At 38.7% G+C, this 17,235-nt stretch overlaps 1 protein-coding gene across 2 annotated transcripts in view; it reads left to right on the top strand.

Annotated features, from left to right (window-relative positions):
• Positions 1-14,292, top strand: part of PCSK1 (proprotein convertase subtilisin/kexin type 1) — a 41,723-nt gene extending 27,431 nt beyond the window's left edge. For both annotated transcript variants that reach the window (XM_054487801.2, XM_063665028.1), the window contains 5 exons: positions 6,246-6,479; positions 7,396-7,553; positions 8,963-9,096; positions 11,419-11,580; positions 13,065-14,292. In XM_054487801.2, coding sequence (XP_054343776.1) covers positions 6,246-6,479; positions 7,396-7,553; positions 8,963-9,096; positions 11,419-11,580; positions 13,065-13,442 — 1,066 coding nt within the window. In that variant the 3' untranslated portion in view covers positions 13,443-14,292. The remainder of the gene's footprint in view (positions 1-6,245; positions 6,480-7,395; positions 7,554-8,962; positions 9,097-11,418; positions 11,581-13,064) is intronic.
• Positions 14,293-17,235: the final 2,943 nt, after the last annotated feature.

The following is a 17,235-nucleotide window of genomic DNA, read 5'->3' as shown; positions in this document are numbered from 1 at the left end:
TTCTCTAGAGAGAGAACAAAGCAGTGTCCTTATGTCATGTTCAGTAGACTCAGTTCGTAATAACAGAAAGGAAAAAGATCTTGGCCTTTGCCATGACTGGAAAAGCCCTGAAGTTCCTGAGCCTTGGTCCAGGAGAGTCCAGTTTATCTCTAGAATCCCTGGGGCTTCCTATGGAGATGGGGTATATTCCTGGGTATCTCAGCTGTGAGATGGCCACAGTGGCTAAGCAAGGAAGTCTAGCAAGGCTCTTACCAAGAGTCCACCTACTTGGAGGGGCTGGCAAGATGTTTGGTAAGGGAAGAAATAAATTCAGTGCTCAATTAGAAATAGATATTGGGCCCTCCAGAAAAGCTATGTTCAGAATCTAAGTTCACTTATAATAAGAAGTAGATGGACAAAAGACAAAAATCTATGAACACAAGCTGAGACTGGCATCAGCAGATCCAAATTAACCGAGAAATAATTGTCCAAGCAGTGAAAATTGCAAGGAACACCTGGCTTCAAGTTCTAGCTCTACCACTAGCTGTGTGGCCTTCGGCAAGTTAATTTACTTGTGGGGTTCAGTCTTTCCATCTATAAAATGAAGGGGTCAAACCAGACCTTTTTTTACAAACTTCTTCTCTTCCTAAGATTCTCAGAGTTGAGACTGAATATGTCAGCCTGTCTAGGTAATCCAACATGAATTGTTGGGGTCAGTGATGAGGGGTCTGGACTGGAAGAAAATAGGGTCCTATGGATTATAGGATCCTGTGCAACAGACTTATTATATTTAAGATTTCAAAACACAGACTACTACCCCAGGGAGCTGTTAAAAGAAAGCAATCTTAAAATTTTATGTCTAGAGCCTTTCTTCTCTATCCAACACCTGTCAGATGCATGTAAATATAACTAGCTGTGCCTAGCCCATCCTTGTATAGTGACCAATATAGTAGAAATATCCATCTGCTGAACAGATGTAATGTCAATTTTATGTAAGAGCTGAAATTGTAAAAGTGCAATCCTTGGTTTCTAAAACCTCAAGCCTTCTTTTTCTGTATAGTAGAAAATGATCCTATACAGAAAATAATCCTTCCCTTTTCTTTTTCTTTTGGAGACAGAGTCTCACTCCGTCACCCAGGCTGGAGTGCAGTGGCACGATCTCGGCTCACTGCAACCTCAACCCCTCGGGTTCAAGAAATTCTTATGCCTCAGCCTCCCGAGTACCTGGGATTACAGGCATGTGCCACCACGCCTGGCTAATTTGATCCTTCTTTTTTCTATATAGGAGAAAATGATCTAGGAATGATCTAGTCTCATTAATCTCAGTCTCTGACGGACAGTCTCTAAAGCAGGTGTTTCATTTCTGTGAAACACTCAGATGGGTTCCAAGGGGTCCATGAATCTCTTTGCAACTAAATGCAGAATTGCTTATAAATGTATGTATGGCATATTTCTGGGGAATGGCTTATAGGTTTCACCAGATTCTCAGTGTTCATGATTTAAGAGATATTAAGAGTCTATGATCTCCCAGGTGCATATCATAAGAATTTAATTCCCTTCATTTTGACTCAATTCATCAGTAAGATAAGTATGACTGATCTATCTTAACATTTATATCTTTACTGCCAAGGTACATAGAGATTATTAAAATTTCTGTTCTCAATTGAACATTTTTCTGAACTCTATTCAATTGTCTATACCAAAGCTGAATGCCAGAATTTCTAGACATGTGACCAAGCTTTATCCCAAGGCACTCAAGAATGAGAAAATCATTTAATCATGTGCCATCCCACAGGAACAACTATGGAGACTGAAGAGCCCTTGCCTAAACTTATCAAGAATAATGGCACCCGATATTGATTAGGTTCTCACTATAGACCAGACACAGCTGGCCTCTTTATCTACAATATTAATTATAACCCTTACAACATCCTTATGACATAGAAATTATTAATTTCACCTATAAATGGGAAAAAATAAGGCTTAGAGAGGTTGAGATATACAACCAAGATCCCACAAAGAAATTCAAACTCAAGTCTCTCTGACTGCAAAGGCTGTGCTATCAGCAACCACACCTTGCAGCCTCCCACGGCCCTGTGAGGGAGAGGCAATGTTGAATGGCAGCCTATCATCCCCTCAAATAAAGAAGGGTTCGGAAGATTGAGGCTGATAAATGAACATGCATTTATGAGTTTCTTATAAGTTTTCTGTCACAAGCAGACTACTCAATATGCTGTGTTAAATGTTATATAGCCAGAGTGTTGGGGAATGGGAGGAGAAAAGGAAAGGAGAAGGAATGGTTTCTGGCTGAAATATGCACAAAGAAATACTTTCCTTCCCCAAAGCGATGTTTCTCAAGCACCAGCATACATAGTCATCACCTGGGGAGTTTATTTAACATGCAGGTTCCCAGGTCATTTTGCCAGCAACTATTCAGACCTTGTATCTGCCTAGGAGTTTCTGGTATTCAACCTAGGAATTCCTTTTTTAACAAATCTCCCAGGCACTTTTTAATGCTAGTAATACCTTAACCAAGTTTTGAGAAACAAATGCTATAAAGAGTTGCTTTTACCACTGTGTTTTCCTACAACCTCATCCACCTGTGTTTGTGTAGAAACCCATTAGGGTAGTTAGTAGGTGTATCTTGGAGATAAATATACTAAGAGAAGAAGGAATTCCTTGCATAAATGTTTGTGGCACTATTATTATTATGTAGTGAGTATACCTAAGAAAGCTGTAGAAAATAGCCTCAGCCTTCTGAGGAGAGATCAAAAGAATCAGAATAATTTTTAATAGGTGAGGAAAATTCTGAAGTGAACCATTGAATCCCTTCACACCTTTGGAAATATTAAACAAACAGATAAGCCAAACTTCTGGTCTTATTAAAGCCTGGAGAAAGAGAAATGGACTTTCAATGCTGCATGAAACCTTTAGAAAAAAATCACAACAAAAAATTCTTGACTTAGTGGGTTGTGAAATGTTAGAAAGTCCAAGTTAGAAAAATTTTAAGATCTAGGCTAATTTAGGTATGATTAGAGGCTGAACCAGATAGCTCCTAAGACTTTTCACTCTGGAATTTTGTCTCCAAATTACATTACCTACATCTCTTCTAATTAGAAGCAATGCTTAATTCAGTGTTTAATTCCATACCCTTATTTTCTGTAAACATATCTTTGATTAGCAACTCAATGCAGTGTTTAAAAATTTAATTATCGTGGATGTCATTGAGCACAAATTAACAAAGGAAGGCTGTCAGGAATGAGTTGCACTGTTGTTAGCAGCTCCTTTTCATTTATGAAATACAAGCACACGAATGAACAATAACTGTTGGAAAAATACACCGGGGCTTGTCGTGGGGTGGGGGGAGGGGGGAGGGATAGCATTAGGAGATATACCTAATGTAAATGACGAGTTAATGGGTACAGCACACCAACATGGCACATGTGTACATATGTAACAAAACTGCACGTTGTGCACATGTACCCTAGAACTTAAAGTATAATAATAATAAAAAAAGAAAAATAGGTTTTTCTAATTGAATGACAATGAAGCTCCTTAACATTTTGCAGAGACTAGACAAAGGAAAATTTTAAAACAAAATAACCTGCAACTACATATAAAATAAATGCTCTACTACAGAAACGTAGGACACACGTGCTATACGTGACAATCATGATTATCAGCACCTTGCCTTAAGCCTCCTCAGTATACGTCCTCCTTCCTGCCTCCACACATGCACCTGAACACACTGATGATCCAAACGGAAAACTGGTGTGTTGCCCATTGACTGCCTTGATAAGAGGCTTTCACCTAAAATTCCTTTTAAAAGACTGGAAGGAAGCAAGTATTTCAATAAAATGCCCTATTCTATTTACAAGTGTACCAGGTGATTATGAGGCAAGCATTCTGGGACTCACTGAGGATCCCTAAACTGGTGTCCTTCCAAGGCCTCTGTCAGTCACTCTCTGGGGTAAAGTGGTATGTTTGTCGGGAGCTCAGCTCACGTGAGCTGAGCTGTCAGGTGTGGAGTAGCCTATTAATTCAACAAGCCAAAAATGAAAGCATTGAGCCTTTAGTCACTTACTGCTATGACATAAGCAAGAGTCTGAAACCGGAGAAAACACTTACTTGCCCTGTTCCTGGCATACTGGTTGAGTGGCTCAGCACAGACTTCAGGGTCATCTCACTGCTGAAAGAGCCCCGAACAAAAGGCTCTGGCAATTTTGTGGACTCTGAGGTGTGAGGCGGGGAGGGACCAAGAGAGTACGGGAGTGGAGAAGCACCAGGCACTGAGTCTGAGTGAGGAAAGTGTCTAGATGTTTCCCCTCCTCTCTCCACGAGGAGGCCTGACCGAGGGACCTAGGAAGGAAGGCTCTCACCAGCTAGGAATGTCAATATGGAAAGAACATGAAGGGCCAGGGGGCCTGCAGCTTTCATGGACACTCCTCTCAGAGGCTGCGAGCCAAAAGCTGTGCTCTGTGTCTGCATGGGGAGGGCAGCTTCCCCGTGTGTCATGCCAGGTAAGACCTTTGAAATCGCCTATGGTCAGGCCTGAAAAATCACACACGGTTTTTAACTAGGAGCCAGACACTTCAGTGTTTAGGAATGTCCACTGCCTCTTTCTTGTCACAGGGGATTACTGAGCCAGTACATGATGGGCTCTGGGGAGAAGGCAGCAAAGTGAGCCAGACTCCCCTGATGATTGTTCTCCAATCGAGTGCTGAGACAGGAACCTTGAGGAGTAAAAACTGGGGCATCTACTTATTACATAATGCTTGATTGGCTTCAGGGAACAATACAGGTCTCAAAGTCAAGGAAAAGTTTGAGAATCTGACTGATGACTAGGAGCAATATGTTTTAAAATTATATTTGGGGCTAGTTAGCACTTAGGCATGTTCAGTCTCTGAACCAACCATATCTGCTGAGCATATACCCTGTGCCCAGCATTCTTCTGGGTGCTACACATCAGAGAACAAGATAGATAACGATCTCACCACTTCTCATGGTTAAATTAGAACCAGGGAGAGAGACATTAACAAAACACAATACAAATATATTTCCCGCATGTTAGAAGCCTATAAGTGCAATGGAAGGAGAACATGCACATATAGCAGAATAAGAGAGCTGGGGAGCATGTGGGAGAGTGGAAATTTTAAATAGGTTGATCAAGGAAGGCCTCATCACAGTATAATAGATCCAACAATCCCTTATACCTCTGATTCATCTTTATAGTGTTGCTAAATTAATCTTACTAAGACTTATGATTTTACTATTTCCATACTCAAAAATTCTCACTGATTCCCACTGCCCAAAGGATAAAGTATAAGCTCCCTTTCTGGCATGCCAGGTTCTCATCTCTCTGGCTCAGTACTCCTCACTGCCTCTCCGCTGCCCCAGCAAACCAGGCTGTCATCTGGCCACACCTGTACTGTCCCACTTTGGTGCTTTTGCTCCAGTGGTCTTCTTCTCTATCTCCACTTCTTAACACTCTACCCCCTGTCAAAGTCCAGCTCAAATATTTCTCCCCCACAAAGTTTTCCTAGATCTTTCTATTCCATGGAAATTCTTTCTACTCTAAACTCCCACAATGCATTAAGCTATGAATATAGCACTCACCAGATAGAATTATAAAAAGCCTTAATTGTTTTTACTGGATTGTAAAGTTCTAAAAGACAAGAACCACATCCTTGAATATCCCCACAGTATTAGCATAGTGCCTTGCAAGAGTGAGCTCAAATAGCTAAGAGTTTCTTGACGCTTTTGATAAAGAAAAAGGCAATACATGTTTACAGCAGGTAGCCAGTCTGTGTCTTTAACATCTCACTCTTCCTAAGAAGGAAGTCAAGGCCTTGTCTGTGGGTTCATAATGCTGAAAGTGCTAAGGCTTTTAATGGACAGCATGAGACTGGAGGGCATAAAGAAAGTGTTACCATTTAAAATGTTTGCTCAGTTAAATAGAAGTAATTAGAAATTAAGGACAAAGTTTTATACTTCTATATTGCTGAGGACTGAATTTTACTCATAGTAAAAGCTTATATGCTCTGGAGAGAAGTCATAACTTACATGTTACAGGGAGAAGTTTTCAGGTCTGTATTCTGAACTCTGAATGAAAAGCTATATGAACAGTAATAGACACTAGAATAATATAACTACAATAGCAAAAGGCACTTCATAATCCCTGAATGGAGATGCTTATTGTTAGCACTTGCTTTTGCAAGGAAACTTCATTTTTCTCTGAAAGACACTTTGGGTCACTTCCCCTCCAGCCCAAATCTCACCTGGCGAGATATGCAGCACCTGGTTGTCTGGACCTCTGAGTATGACCCACTGGCCAATAACCCTGGATGGAAAAAGAATGGAGCAGGCTTGATGGTGAATAGTCGATTTGGATTTGGCTTGCTAAATGCCAAAGCTCTGGTGGATTTAGCTGATCCCAGGACCTGGAGGAGTGTGCCTGAGAAGAAAGAGTGTGTTGTAAAGGACAATGACTTTGAGCCCAGGTAAGTATCTCCTGAAATTTTAAACACATGTGTGCCCATAGCATAATTTCATTACTGTGTTTGCCATTCTGCCTGATTTTTTTGTACCTACCCTTCTGAAGTAGATGGAGGTGGAGTTTTCTAGTGTTCTCTGTGGGTCTCCATGGGGATTCACTGAGAGACCAAAGCTCTAGAAACCATGTTAACACATTTGCATGTTCTTCTTGTAGTCCACCGACCACATAGCACCCAGTCTGAGATGCATGACTGTTTTATTGTCAATTAAACTGTGATCCACCACCCATCAGTTTTAAGATTCATTCTAAATTCAATGTTTAACTATTTTTTTAAAATGTATCTTAGGGTTGATGAAATGCAGTACTTGCCAACCAGTTTTACCCAAAATCTGCTTGCAAAATAGCCTTGCTTCATGCCACAGTGCTGTGTGATTCATGGCTTTTCTTCCATGAAGGATTCTTTATCATACACTTACATAGACTCCCTCTAGCACACCACATCTTGTCACAGAAGAAATTTCTACTATGAGTGTTTTGTAATTTCCATCAAAGCAATCAAAATAATACTGAAGACCCACTCACACAAAATATCCAAGGATGGGAGGCTTGGGGCATGCCTGCAGAAGGCCTTCTAGATAAAATCATTTTTTTCTTAAGAGGGGCTTTTTGATGGGTCTACAATAAATCTGCCTGAATTTGACTCCACAGCAAATAGAATTGTATTTAAGTATTAGTGCCCCTTACCATTTTCTTATGCATTAAAATTCATGTATACATAATTCTGAATTAGGTTCTACACATCACAGGGAGTGACAAAAACTTAGTTGAGTATCTAGTCAAGATTGATGTGTGCAGATATGCATAAAATGCAAGGAAGTTTGGATATACTTTATTCAGTGCTGATTCTTTAATGTATTTAGAGCCCTGAAAGCTAATGGAGAAGTTATCATTGAAATTCCAACAAGAGCTTGTGAAGGACAAGAAAATGCTATCAAGTCCCTGGAGCATGTACAATTTGAAGCAACAATTGAATATTCCCGAAGAGGAGACCTTCATGTCACACTTACTTCTGCTGCTGGTAAATTAAAAGAAAAATGTTCTAAGCCATTTACATTTTTAAGTGTAAGTTGAATGATTCAAATAACTGATTGCTTTTGTTTATTCATAGAACAAAGTCTCCTAATAGATATTTTCAGGTCTTCAAAAATATGCTTATTTTTTCCTTTTTCTTGGTGTTGGATCTCCCTCTGCCCTGCCCATTTCCACTGATCCTTTGATAAGCAGAGAATGAGGCCCATTCAAATAATGCTAATGAATACACTTTTCTGAAGTCATGCATTTTCAAACTGTTTACTTTTCCATTTTACTGACCTGTCACTTTTCTCTTAGATAACAAATTAGTGAAAGTTACTCTGATAATTAACCAAACTCACAGATATATCCGAAACATACAAGGAGTCCATTGAAAACTGGGAATTCAGATCGATTAGAGGAGATTGAGAAGATTAACAAATTTACCATAGTAACATGAATAAGGCCATTTTATATGATGTATGAACATTTGCTTTTTCCTGTGAGGGCACTAATTCAGATAAGATAGTGGATGGGAAAGAGCTCGTGAACCATAAGCCATAATCTAACCAGGAGGAGCAGTCCCAATACTCCTTTATGTTTTAGCAGGACTCAACTGACTAAATTTGGTTTCTGTGGGTGATATGTGAGGAAAGATGAGCTATCTCTATGATCTTCCTCCTGAATATTAATTCCTAGAGGTTTGGAATAGGCTCTGTTAATTTTGAAGTTATGCTTTCTAGATGTATTGGAATTAACCTGAAATATTGGTGGAATGCTTTTTAATTGACAGACCTGCAGTTATTTAACCCTTCCACATAGAACTATTATTAATTGATCTAGAAAGGGCTGGGACTTAAAAATTTACAGGTAATCCTGTCTTTTAATATAAGAAATTGTTAAATTAATATATCTTTAAGAAATTAATACATTAATTAAATAATTATGATTATTAATGATTGGATAAGAAATTAAATAATAATTTTTATGTCTAAATCATTATGGAGTCAGGCACCTACTAAATTTTCAAGATTTCCTCTCACACTTCAGAAATGATAGTTTCATTAAAATATTTTTAGATTTTTGACTCTCCAATTTGTAAATGTAGTTCGCCGAGTTTTCTTTATTTAAATAAACCTTAGTCAACATATTCATTCATTCATTCATTATTTTTTCCACAATATTTATTGAGGCAAATAATATTATTCACTACTATATATGCCAGGCAATGTGCTAAGCACTATAGATAAAAACATCATATTTTTTCCTTGTGAGTGTCTCTATCCTGGTCTTATACTAAAAGAGAAAATTAGGAGAACTCATCTTTTTCAGCTTTTATTTTCAGTTATCAGATGCTAGAGTGTATCCTACTATCCGAGCTATTAGGACATTCATTAACTTGTATTTGTTTCATAGGAACTAGCACTGTGCTGTTGGCTGAAAGAGAACGGGATACATCTCCTAATGGCTTTAAGAATTGGGACTTCATGTCTGTTCACACATGGGGAGAGAACCCTATAGGTACTTGGACTTTGCGAATTACAGACATGGTAAGTGTGAATGAGAGGATGAAAAAACACAAGCTTACTTTTAAACATTTTGAAGCACTTTTAAGGTTGATTTCATCATTAATTAGGGCCCTAAAGAATTGTTACCCCTTCTTAGTAGAAATAACGGAAAAGTAGAGTATTTCAAGCCCTGACCGCTTGGTTATATAGATAATATTCAAAAAGGAAGATTAGGCATCAGCCATACTATAAGAGGGGAAAAAACACTTATATAAACAATGTGACAGACTGTGGGACAAAGCCAGGTGTTCCCATGTCTGCATGCAGCCAGCCATCTGACCTATTCAGCCAACAAAATCAATCATATTCACAAAGACACTTAAATGCTCAGACCAACTTTGGTGTGACATTCTGCCAGAGTCACATCTTAAAGGCATGCTTACAATTATTCTGCAGTAGCTATTTAGATGTAGCTTAATGTTTGGAGAGATGTCTTATTTAATATGACTTTTTTAAACAGTTTTAGTCATGAAACAAACTGAAAGCATTTCTCATTTCTTTTTCATTCTGTTTACTAACATTCTTTGACATCCTTCTGTAATTTTAACACACAGTCACAAAAACGAAAGGACAGAGCAAAAGTTAGAAAAAAGCCAAATATAGCTTAATTATTTATTTTTGCATCATTTCTCCAACATTCTCTGTAGGTGAGAATATAAATGAATAATGTTTTGGTTCTGAGTTCTTCTGAGACGAAAGTGAAATAAATATCAGCAGTGTAGAATTATACGCCTAAATAACTTTTTTTTTTTTTTTTTTTTGAGATGGAGTCTTGCTCTGTCACCCAGGCTGGAGTTGCAGTGGCACAATCTCGGCTCACTGCAACCTCTGCCTCCTGGGTTCAAGTGATTCTCCTGCCTCAGCCTCCCGACTAGCTGGAATTACAGGCACCCACCACCAAGCCTGGCTAATTTTTGTATTTTTTAGTAGAGATGGGGTTTCACCATGTTGGTCAGGCTGGTCTCGAGCTCCTCACCTCAGGTAATTTACCCACCTCGGCCTCCCAAAGTGGTGGGATTACAGGTGTAAGCCACCGCACCCGGCCTGGATAACTTTTTGAAAATAAATTATTTAAAGTTCTTGGAGATGTCAATTAAATTAATACAGATTCTATAGTCATTTGTTACTTTTTTTTCTCTGAGGATAGCTTTCTCCTAAACACTGCTAAAATTGTGATTTAGAAATGGAAGTTGTAAAATGTCCTGCTCTCATAGAGCAAAACAAATGTTCTTAGCATATGGGCCTGTTCTTGAACTTGGCCTCTATTCTTCAACTCAATTTCACCATCAGGAAACTAAGAAAATCTATTTACCGAGGTGGGATTTATTTCATGTCAAGTCTGCAAAATCTGACCTTATACTTCTAAATTTTTAAAGATATTTTAGATTTTAACACATTATTTATAATTGTTGAGCCTTGAAAATTATGACTAGTCCCCCAAATATACAACTTTTTGTAACTGAATTTATAGACCTCTTTTATTTATTTAATTTATTTTTTGTCATTGAACTTTATAGACCTCTTTTATTTAGTTTCTTATTATACTTTAAGTTCTGGAGTACATGTACAGGATGTGCAGGTCTGTTACATAGGTATACACATGCCATGGTGGTTTGCTGCACCCATCAACCCATCATCTACATTAGATATTTCTCCTAATGCTATCCCTCCCCTTGCCCCCCACCCCCTGACAGGCCCCGGTGTGTGATGTTCCCCTCCCCTTGTCCATGTGTTCTCATTGTTCAGCTCCCACTTATGAGTGAGAACATGCAGTGTTTGGTTTTCTGTTCCTGTGTTGGTTTGCTGAGAATGATGGTTTCCAGGTTTATCCATGTCCCTGCAGAGGACATGAACTCACTCTTTTTTATGGCTGCATAGTATTCCACGGGGCATATGTGCCACACAATTTTTAAGGGCTTGTTAATGCTAGAGGCTGTTTATAATACTCCATAGAGGCTGACTTTTTCCCCAGTGGAATGTTTCTATAAGTTGATAATTGGGAAATATATTTATAGAAGGTACAGTCGGCTTTTCAAGAACACATCAAATATGGAAAAGAAGATTTACATAGAGATTTCTGATTTTTAAATTAAATGTTTGATTATGAAGCAATCAGTTTTTAAATTGTTGAACCTACAAATTGTCAATTTTTATAGCAAGAGGGGATCCAATGGTTTCTTTCACATGAAATGCACAGAATCTTAAAATGAGATTTTAACAATGAAATCCTTTTCAGCTATTTTGAATGAGTTTGTTTTATATTATCTAAAACATATACTAAATATAGGTATGCTTATTTGTTAGTCTGGAAGAATTCAAAATGAAGGAAGAATTGTGAACTGGAAGCTGATTTTGCATGGGACCTCTTCTCAGCCAGAGCATATGAAGCAGCCTCGTGTGTACACGTCCTACAACACCGTTCAGAATGACAGAAGAGGGGTGGAGAAGATGGTGGATCCAGGGGAGGTCTGTGTGGCTCTGTTCTTGGCATGCTCTCTTTTGAACTGGGGTAGACAATGTAGTCAGTGAAGCTGTACCCAACTTCCAAGCAGGAAATAAGTCAAACATGGATGGGGAGAATAAGAAGTGATAGTGGTAAACTATTTTTTTCCATAGGATAAAACTGTATTTTTTTATTCAATATTTTATCCAGAACTTAGAAATCACAATCAATGAATTCAAAAGTATTAAATTTCCTAACATGAATTTTCTCTACTTATGACAGATAACAAATGGAAAAAAAAAGTTGTCTTTATGCACAATCACATATATCTAACATTTGTACTGTACTTTGTTTTTAAGCATTTTCCACATTGTCTCATTAACCTATAATCCCTATAACCTAGGAAGGATAGACATTCGTGTATCCATTTTGCAGAAAGAAAAACAAGGCTCAAATGGCCAAATCATGTAGGCTTCTTTTTATTAATTCATTAACTGACACTTCTTGGCAACACCAAGGAGAGCGATAGATCACACTTTTCTCAAAAAATTTCAGAGGACAGCTAAAATAAGTCATTCACATTCCTGGGTTTCAGCCTGCTATGGCTCCTGGCTTCCTTCTGTCAGATGGTGGGAAAAGCCCACATTTTCTTTATCTCGGTATCCCAGCATCTAGCTCAGTGCCTCAGGTGTAATAGGTAGGTTTTCAGAATTTTCAGAACGCCCTGCTCTGAATAGGTCCAGCTCTGAGCTGGGTATTTTGGAAGATACAGAAGCAAAGTACGTATTCAAGAAACTTATACATGAACTGTGAAGGCCTCAGCTTGAATTCTAGTTCCATTTATATTCTTCAAAGCAGCTTCCCTCCAGGACCTGAGTCCTGAGTACTTTTCTTCATAGTCTGGGAAGCAGGTTAACCTTGTGAGTGTTGGAATATTGAAACACTTCCACAGCAGTTGGCCAAGGGTGGCTTCTCCGAGCTCTCCAGCTCCCTCCTCCCCAGCCTAGTACCTCAGTCTCTCCCCTGACCACTTCTTACAACTCAGTGGCTAAAAGGGTAGTTCTGAAAGCAAGTGCCTCCAGGAAGGCACCCCCATGCTACCACAACCAGTGGGTGCCTTCTATATGACTTGTTAGATATTTTGATATCCTCTGCTTCCCAAAATGGGTTCCATGACAGCAGGCTGACAAGTGAAGAAAACCACCATGTACTGAGTACTTACCTGTACTGTCTCATCCAGTCTTCAAAACCACCACAAATGGAGGTACTCTTATTCCACCTGACAGGTGAAGTTGAGGGAGATTAAAATGGTTGCTAAAGGTACCCCAGAGGGTAGGCAAATGAGGGTTGAAGCCCAAGTCCATGTGGCTCCCAGTCTTGAACTCTCTCCCCTCCCCTCATTGCCTCTCAAGCGGCAGGCAGCGTTCCTGTGCCAGGGTTGTACCTAGCTTGCCTGGCCATAAATAATGAACCTTCTTCCCTTTGTGGATGGCATTCTATGTTTTAGGAGCAGCCCACACAAGAGAACCCTAAGGAGGATACCCTGGTGTCCAAAAGCCCCAGCAGCAGCAGCGTAGGAGGCCGGAGGGATGAGTTGGAGGAGGGAGCCCCTTCCGAGGCCATGCTGAGACTCCTGCAAAGTGCTTTCAGTAAAAACTCATCGCCAAAGCAATCACCAAAGAAGTCCCCAAGTGCAAAGCCCAACATCCCTTATGAAAACTTCTACGAAGCCCTGGAAAAGCTGAACAAACCTTCCCAGCTTAAAGACTCTGAAGACAGTCTGTATAATGACTATGTTGATGTTTTTTATAACACTAAACCTTACAAGCACAGAGACGACCGGCTGCTTCAAGCTCTGGTGGACATTCTGAATGAGGAAAATTAAAATAAGTGTGTGGTCCCAAGTTGGAAATATTCATGCTTCTTCCTTACCCTGCGATTTTGCCTGTGTCTAAAGTGGTTGTTTTGTCATGAATTCTTATGCTTATAATATCCTTTGTGGTACCTTTTCTTTTTCTCCCTAAACTATACATGTGAAGGGGATGAGCTCAAGCAGGAAGTTCAACTTCCAGAATTGATCATAGGTATTTCAAAACACATCTTTCCTCTCGGCACAAGTGAAGTGTTTTGTTCTTTCTGGAGTCACAGTTGACAAAAAGCTCTTACACTACATTAGAACATGCATTAGAGCCCATTTCAATTCTCAAAAGAAAAGGGAAAACCTGGGATATCAATTAATTTGAAAACATAATCTGCAAAGAATGAGAAGGAGACAGAAACTGTTTCTGTAGCTTGTTCCCTGTCTTGTCCATGTGGTTCTTCGAATTTTGATGCCAAGAAAGTATTTGGTAGGTCTAATGAAGGAGTTCACTGTAAGACTCATTCCCTAGATCTTTCTATTCCAAAGTGCCACTCATTCCTGTAGTCAAAATCTGGTCATGTTGGTCAAAAGCTGGATTATTTAGATCTAGAAACAGACCTTGAAATCTGAATGCTCTGGTTTGAGCAATTTTCGAACATTCTTTGCCTGGTGCACCGTGTCTGTGGTGCCAGAGGCGTCCGTGGATCCAGAGGTGGTTATGACTCGTGCTGCATGCCTGGTCTTTCCTGTGTTTCTCCTTCTTCTGAAAGTTTTCTATGCCTGTCTCCTTTCTCAGCCACAAAATAAATGTTGGGAGAAATGATTTATACCACTTTCCCAGAAAAAATAAAACTTACATTTGGGACTTGGCAAATTCCTAGTCACAATTTTTTTTAGCAGTAACAGGAAACCACTCATCACATGGAGACCTAATGTAATAATAGAAAAATACTCATAATAGGGAGAAACCATGAGAAGTTTTGTTTTTGTTTTTTTCCAACTGTGTTCATTAGAACAGAGTGTTCTAGGTCTTTGAAACTGAATGTTTATTGCTTGATACTAAAAGATCTTCTCCAATCCTATCACTGATAGTGTCCAAATTCTCACCAAATTGCTCCTAAGCTTCAAATCAGAAGCAGAAACTGGCAGGCCATGGACCTTAATTGTCCCTCAGGTAGATTTTGTTTGGTATGCAGAATGTTTTTAAAGTATGAGTGGTTATTGAAAATATGATGTTTCACATAAAACCTCATTCTCGGACCCATCTTTGCTCATGGCAACAGTTAGCTGGAGCTGAGTAGCAGCTGCCTGATTAGATGAGCTCTCAGTCCCCATGGCACCCTGCTCCATGCTACCTAGAGCAGGCACTTGATTCCTTGCTGGGAAGTATCCAATAGGCATTTGATTTTGCCCACTCCTACACTAAGCGAATGTGTACAAAGTGTAAATGCATTAGGAAAAAACAAACTACCCGCATCTTCTGTTAGGCAGGATCTGTACAATAATAATTATGAGTTTGCTTATGTAATCTCACCTCACCTGGATGCTCACTAATACTAATTCATTTATTACTAACCTTCTAGCTTCCTTCTCTCAATATGCTTACAAAGTTTCCAGTCACCTACAATGCTGGCTTTCTCCCACTGAGTTTGCTGTTTGCAATTCTTCCATGAAGTTTGAACTTCATAAGGCAATTCATGGCATTGAACTGGTTCACAAAAAGAATACTAGAATCTGTCATTTGCTTTGGCTTGAAGTATGGTTGGTAACACAAACTTTCACCTGCTCTTCTACCATCTGAATTTGTGTAGAACGAGGGTGTTTGCAGAGCAATGCCTGTAATGCTTACAGAATGTTCTCCTAAAAGACTTGCAGAATCACTCTGTCCTTGGAAGTTTCATATATTGTTTGATATAAAGTGTTAGATAGAATTTCCAATATTGGAGCATATCAAAAAGTATTAAAACTAAAAAGGACCAGAGAATTCTTAGATTGGCCTGTAGAGGCCAATAAATGAAAGAGTTAGAATGAAAACTCATTACTTTTCCATTCCCAATCTAGTGCTAGATGTATAAATCTTTCTTTTGATTCTTCCTAACAAAATATTTTCTGGGTTAATACCCCAACCAACTCATTGGGTCGTAGCCAAAGGTTCACTCTCAAGAAGCTTTAATATTTAAATAAAATCATATTGAATGTTTCCAACCTGGAGTATAATATTCAGATATAAAAGAGTTTTGTCAGTCTTTCTTAGTGCCTGTGTGGATTTTTGTGAAAATGTAAAAGAGGAAACTTATATACTATTTCCCTTGAAATTTTAAACTATATTTTCTTTACAGGTATTTATAATATACCAATGCTTTTATCAAACAGAATTTTAAAGAGCATAATAAATTATATTAAAGAACCAAAAGTTTTCCTGAGAATAAGAAAGTTTCATCCAATAAAATATTTTTGAAAGGCATGTTCCTCTGTCAATGAAAAAAAGTACATGTATGTGTTGTGATATTAAAAGTGACATTTGTCTAATAGCCTAATACAACTTGTAGCTGAGTTTAACATGTGTGGTCTTGGTATTCTTAAGGGAACTTCCACATTATACATTTGATGTATTGACCAGAATATGTAAAATATGCTTATAAATCAGAAAAATAAATTGTTTCTCACTAAGTCAAAAGAAAAAAAGCTTATGTTTCCACCACAAACAAGATCTCCCTCTTTTATTGTGTTTCCCAAATGGACTATACAAAAGAAAAGCTGAAAATTTACATTAAGGAGTTAATTCCTTTTTAGGAAATTGGGCTTTCTTGGAGTCAATTTAAGAATCTACCTGAATAAGGTATGTTTTATTTTCCTCTCTAGCCCATCCTTCACTTTCTTGACAACATGCAAAGCTGTATGACTGAGCCTTAACTGAAATGTTGAGAAATGAACAAACTGTCTAAACTAAACTAAACAGACTTACTACATGTAAGAGAAATGATTCCCAACAGTTCACCAAATAGGACTTAGTTTACAGGCTAGAGTAAAGCAGCTAAGTGTGAAATCCTTCCCAGAGTTTCTCTCATTAGAACCCTCAAAGTCCCAACTTTTTTTTTTGCTACAGAGTCTCACTCTTTTGCCCAGACTACAGTGCAATGGCATGATCATGGCTCACTGCAGCCTCCACATCCCAGGCTCAAACGATCCTCCCACCTCAGCCTCCCTCATAACTGGGACTACAGGTGTGCAGTGCCACACCCAGCTAATTTTTGTGTTTTTTGTAGAGACAGGTTTCGTCATGTTGCCCAGGCTGGTCTCAAACTTTTGGGCTCAGGTTATCCACCTGCCTCAGCCTCCCAAAGTGCTGGGATTACAGGCATCAGCTACTGTGCCAGGCCCCAATTCCCAACTTTGATTTCCGAACTTCAGGTCCACTTCTCTCTCTTGCTTCAAACTTCCATTCCTGGAATTTTGACCCACCATCTCAGAATCTGACTTTTCTCCCCAGAATCCATTCATTTCTCCTAAGTCATAATCATTCAGTAAAACTAGAATGATCTTTCAGAAATTCCAGAAGGACTTCTTTCCATCAGGATTAGTTGAAGATATATCTCTATTTTCATTTCATTGATTAATCGATTAATTGATTGATTGTACATATTTAAGGTGTACAATGTGATATTGTGATATATAAATACATAGTGAAAGGATGATTACCGTCAAGCAAATTAACATATCCATTCTCTCAGTTACCTTTTTTCTTTTGTGGTGAAAGCACCTAAATGCTAAGAAAACTCTTTAAGCAAATTTCCAGTATGTAATACATTTTTATTAA

This window comes from Pongo pygmaeus, chromosome 4, assembly GCF_028885625.2.
Source record: "Pongo pygmaeus isolate AG05252 chromosome 4, NHGRI_mPonPyg2-v2.0_pri, whole genome shotgun sequence".
Lineage (NCBI taxonomy): Eukaryota > Metazoa > Chordata > Mammalia > Primates > Hominidae > Pongo > Pongo pygmaeus.
The sequence above is the reverse complement of the archived record's forward strand: the minus strand, read 5'-3'. Positions and strand labels throughout refer to the sequence as shown.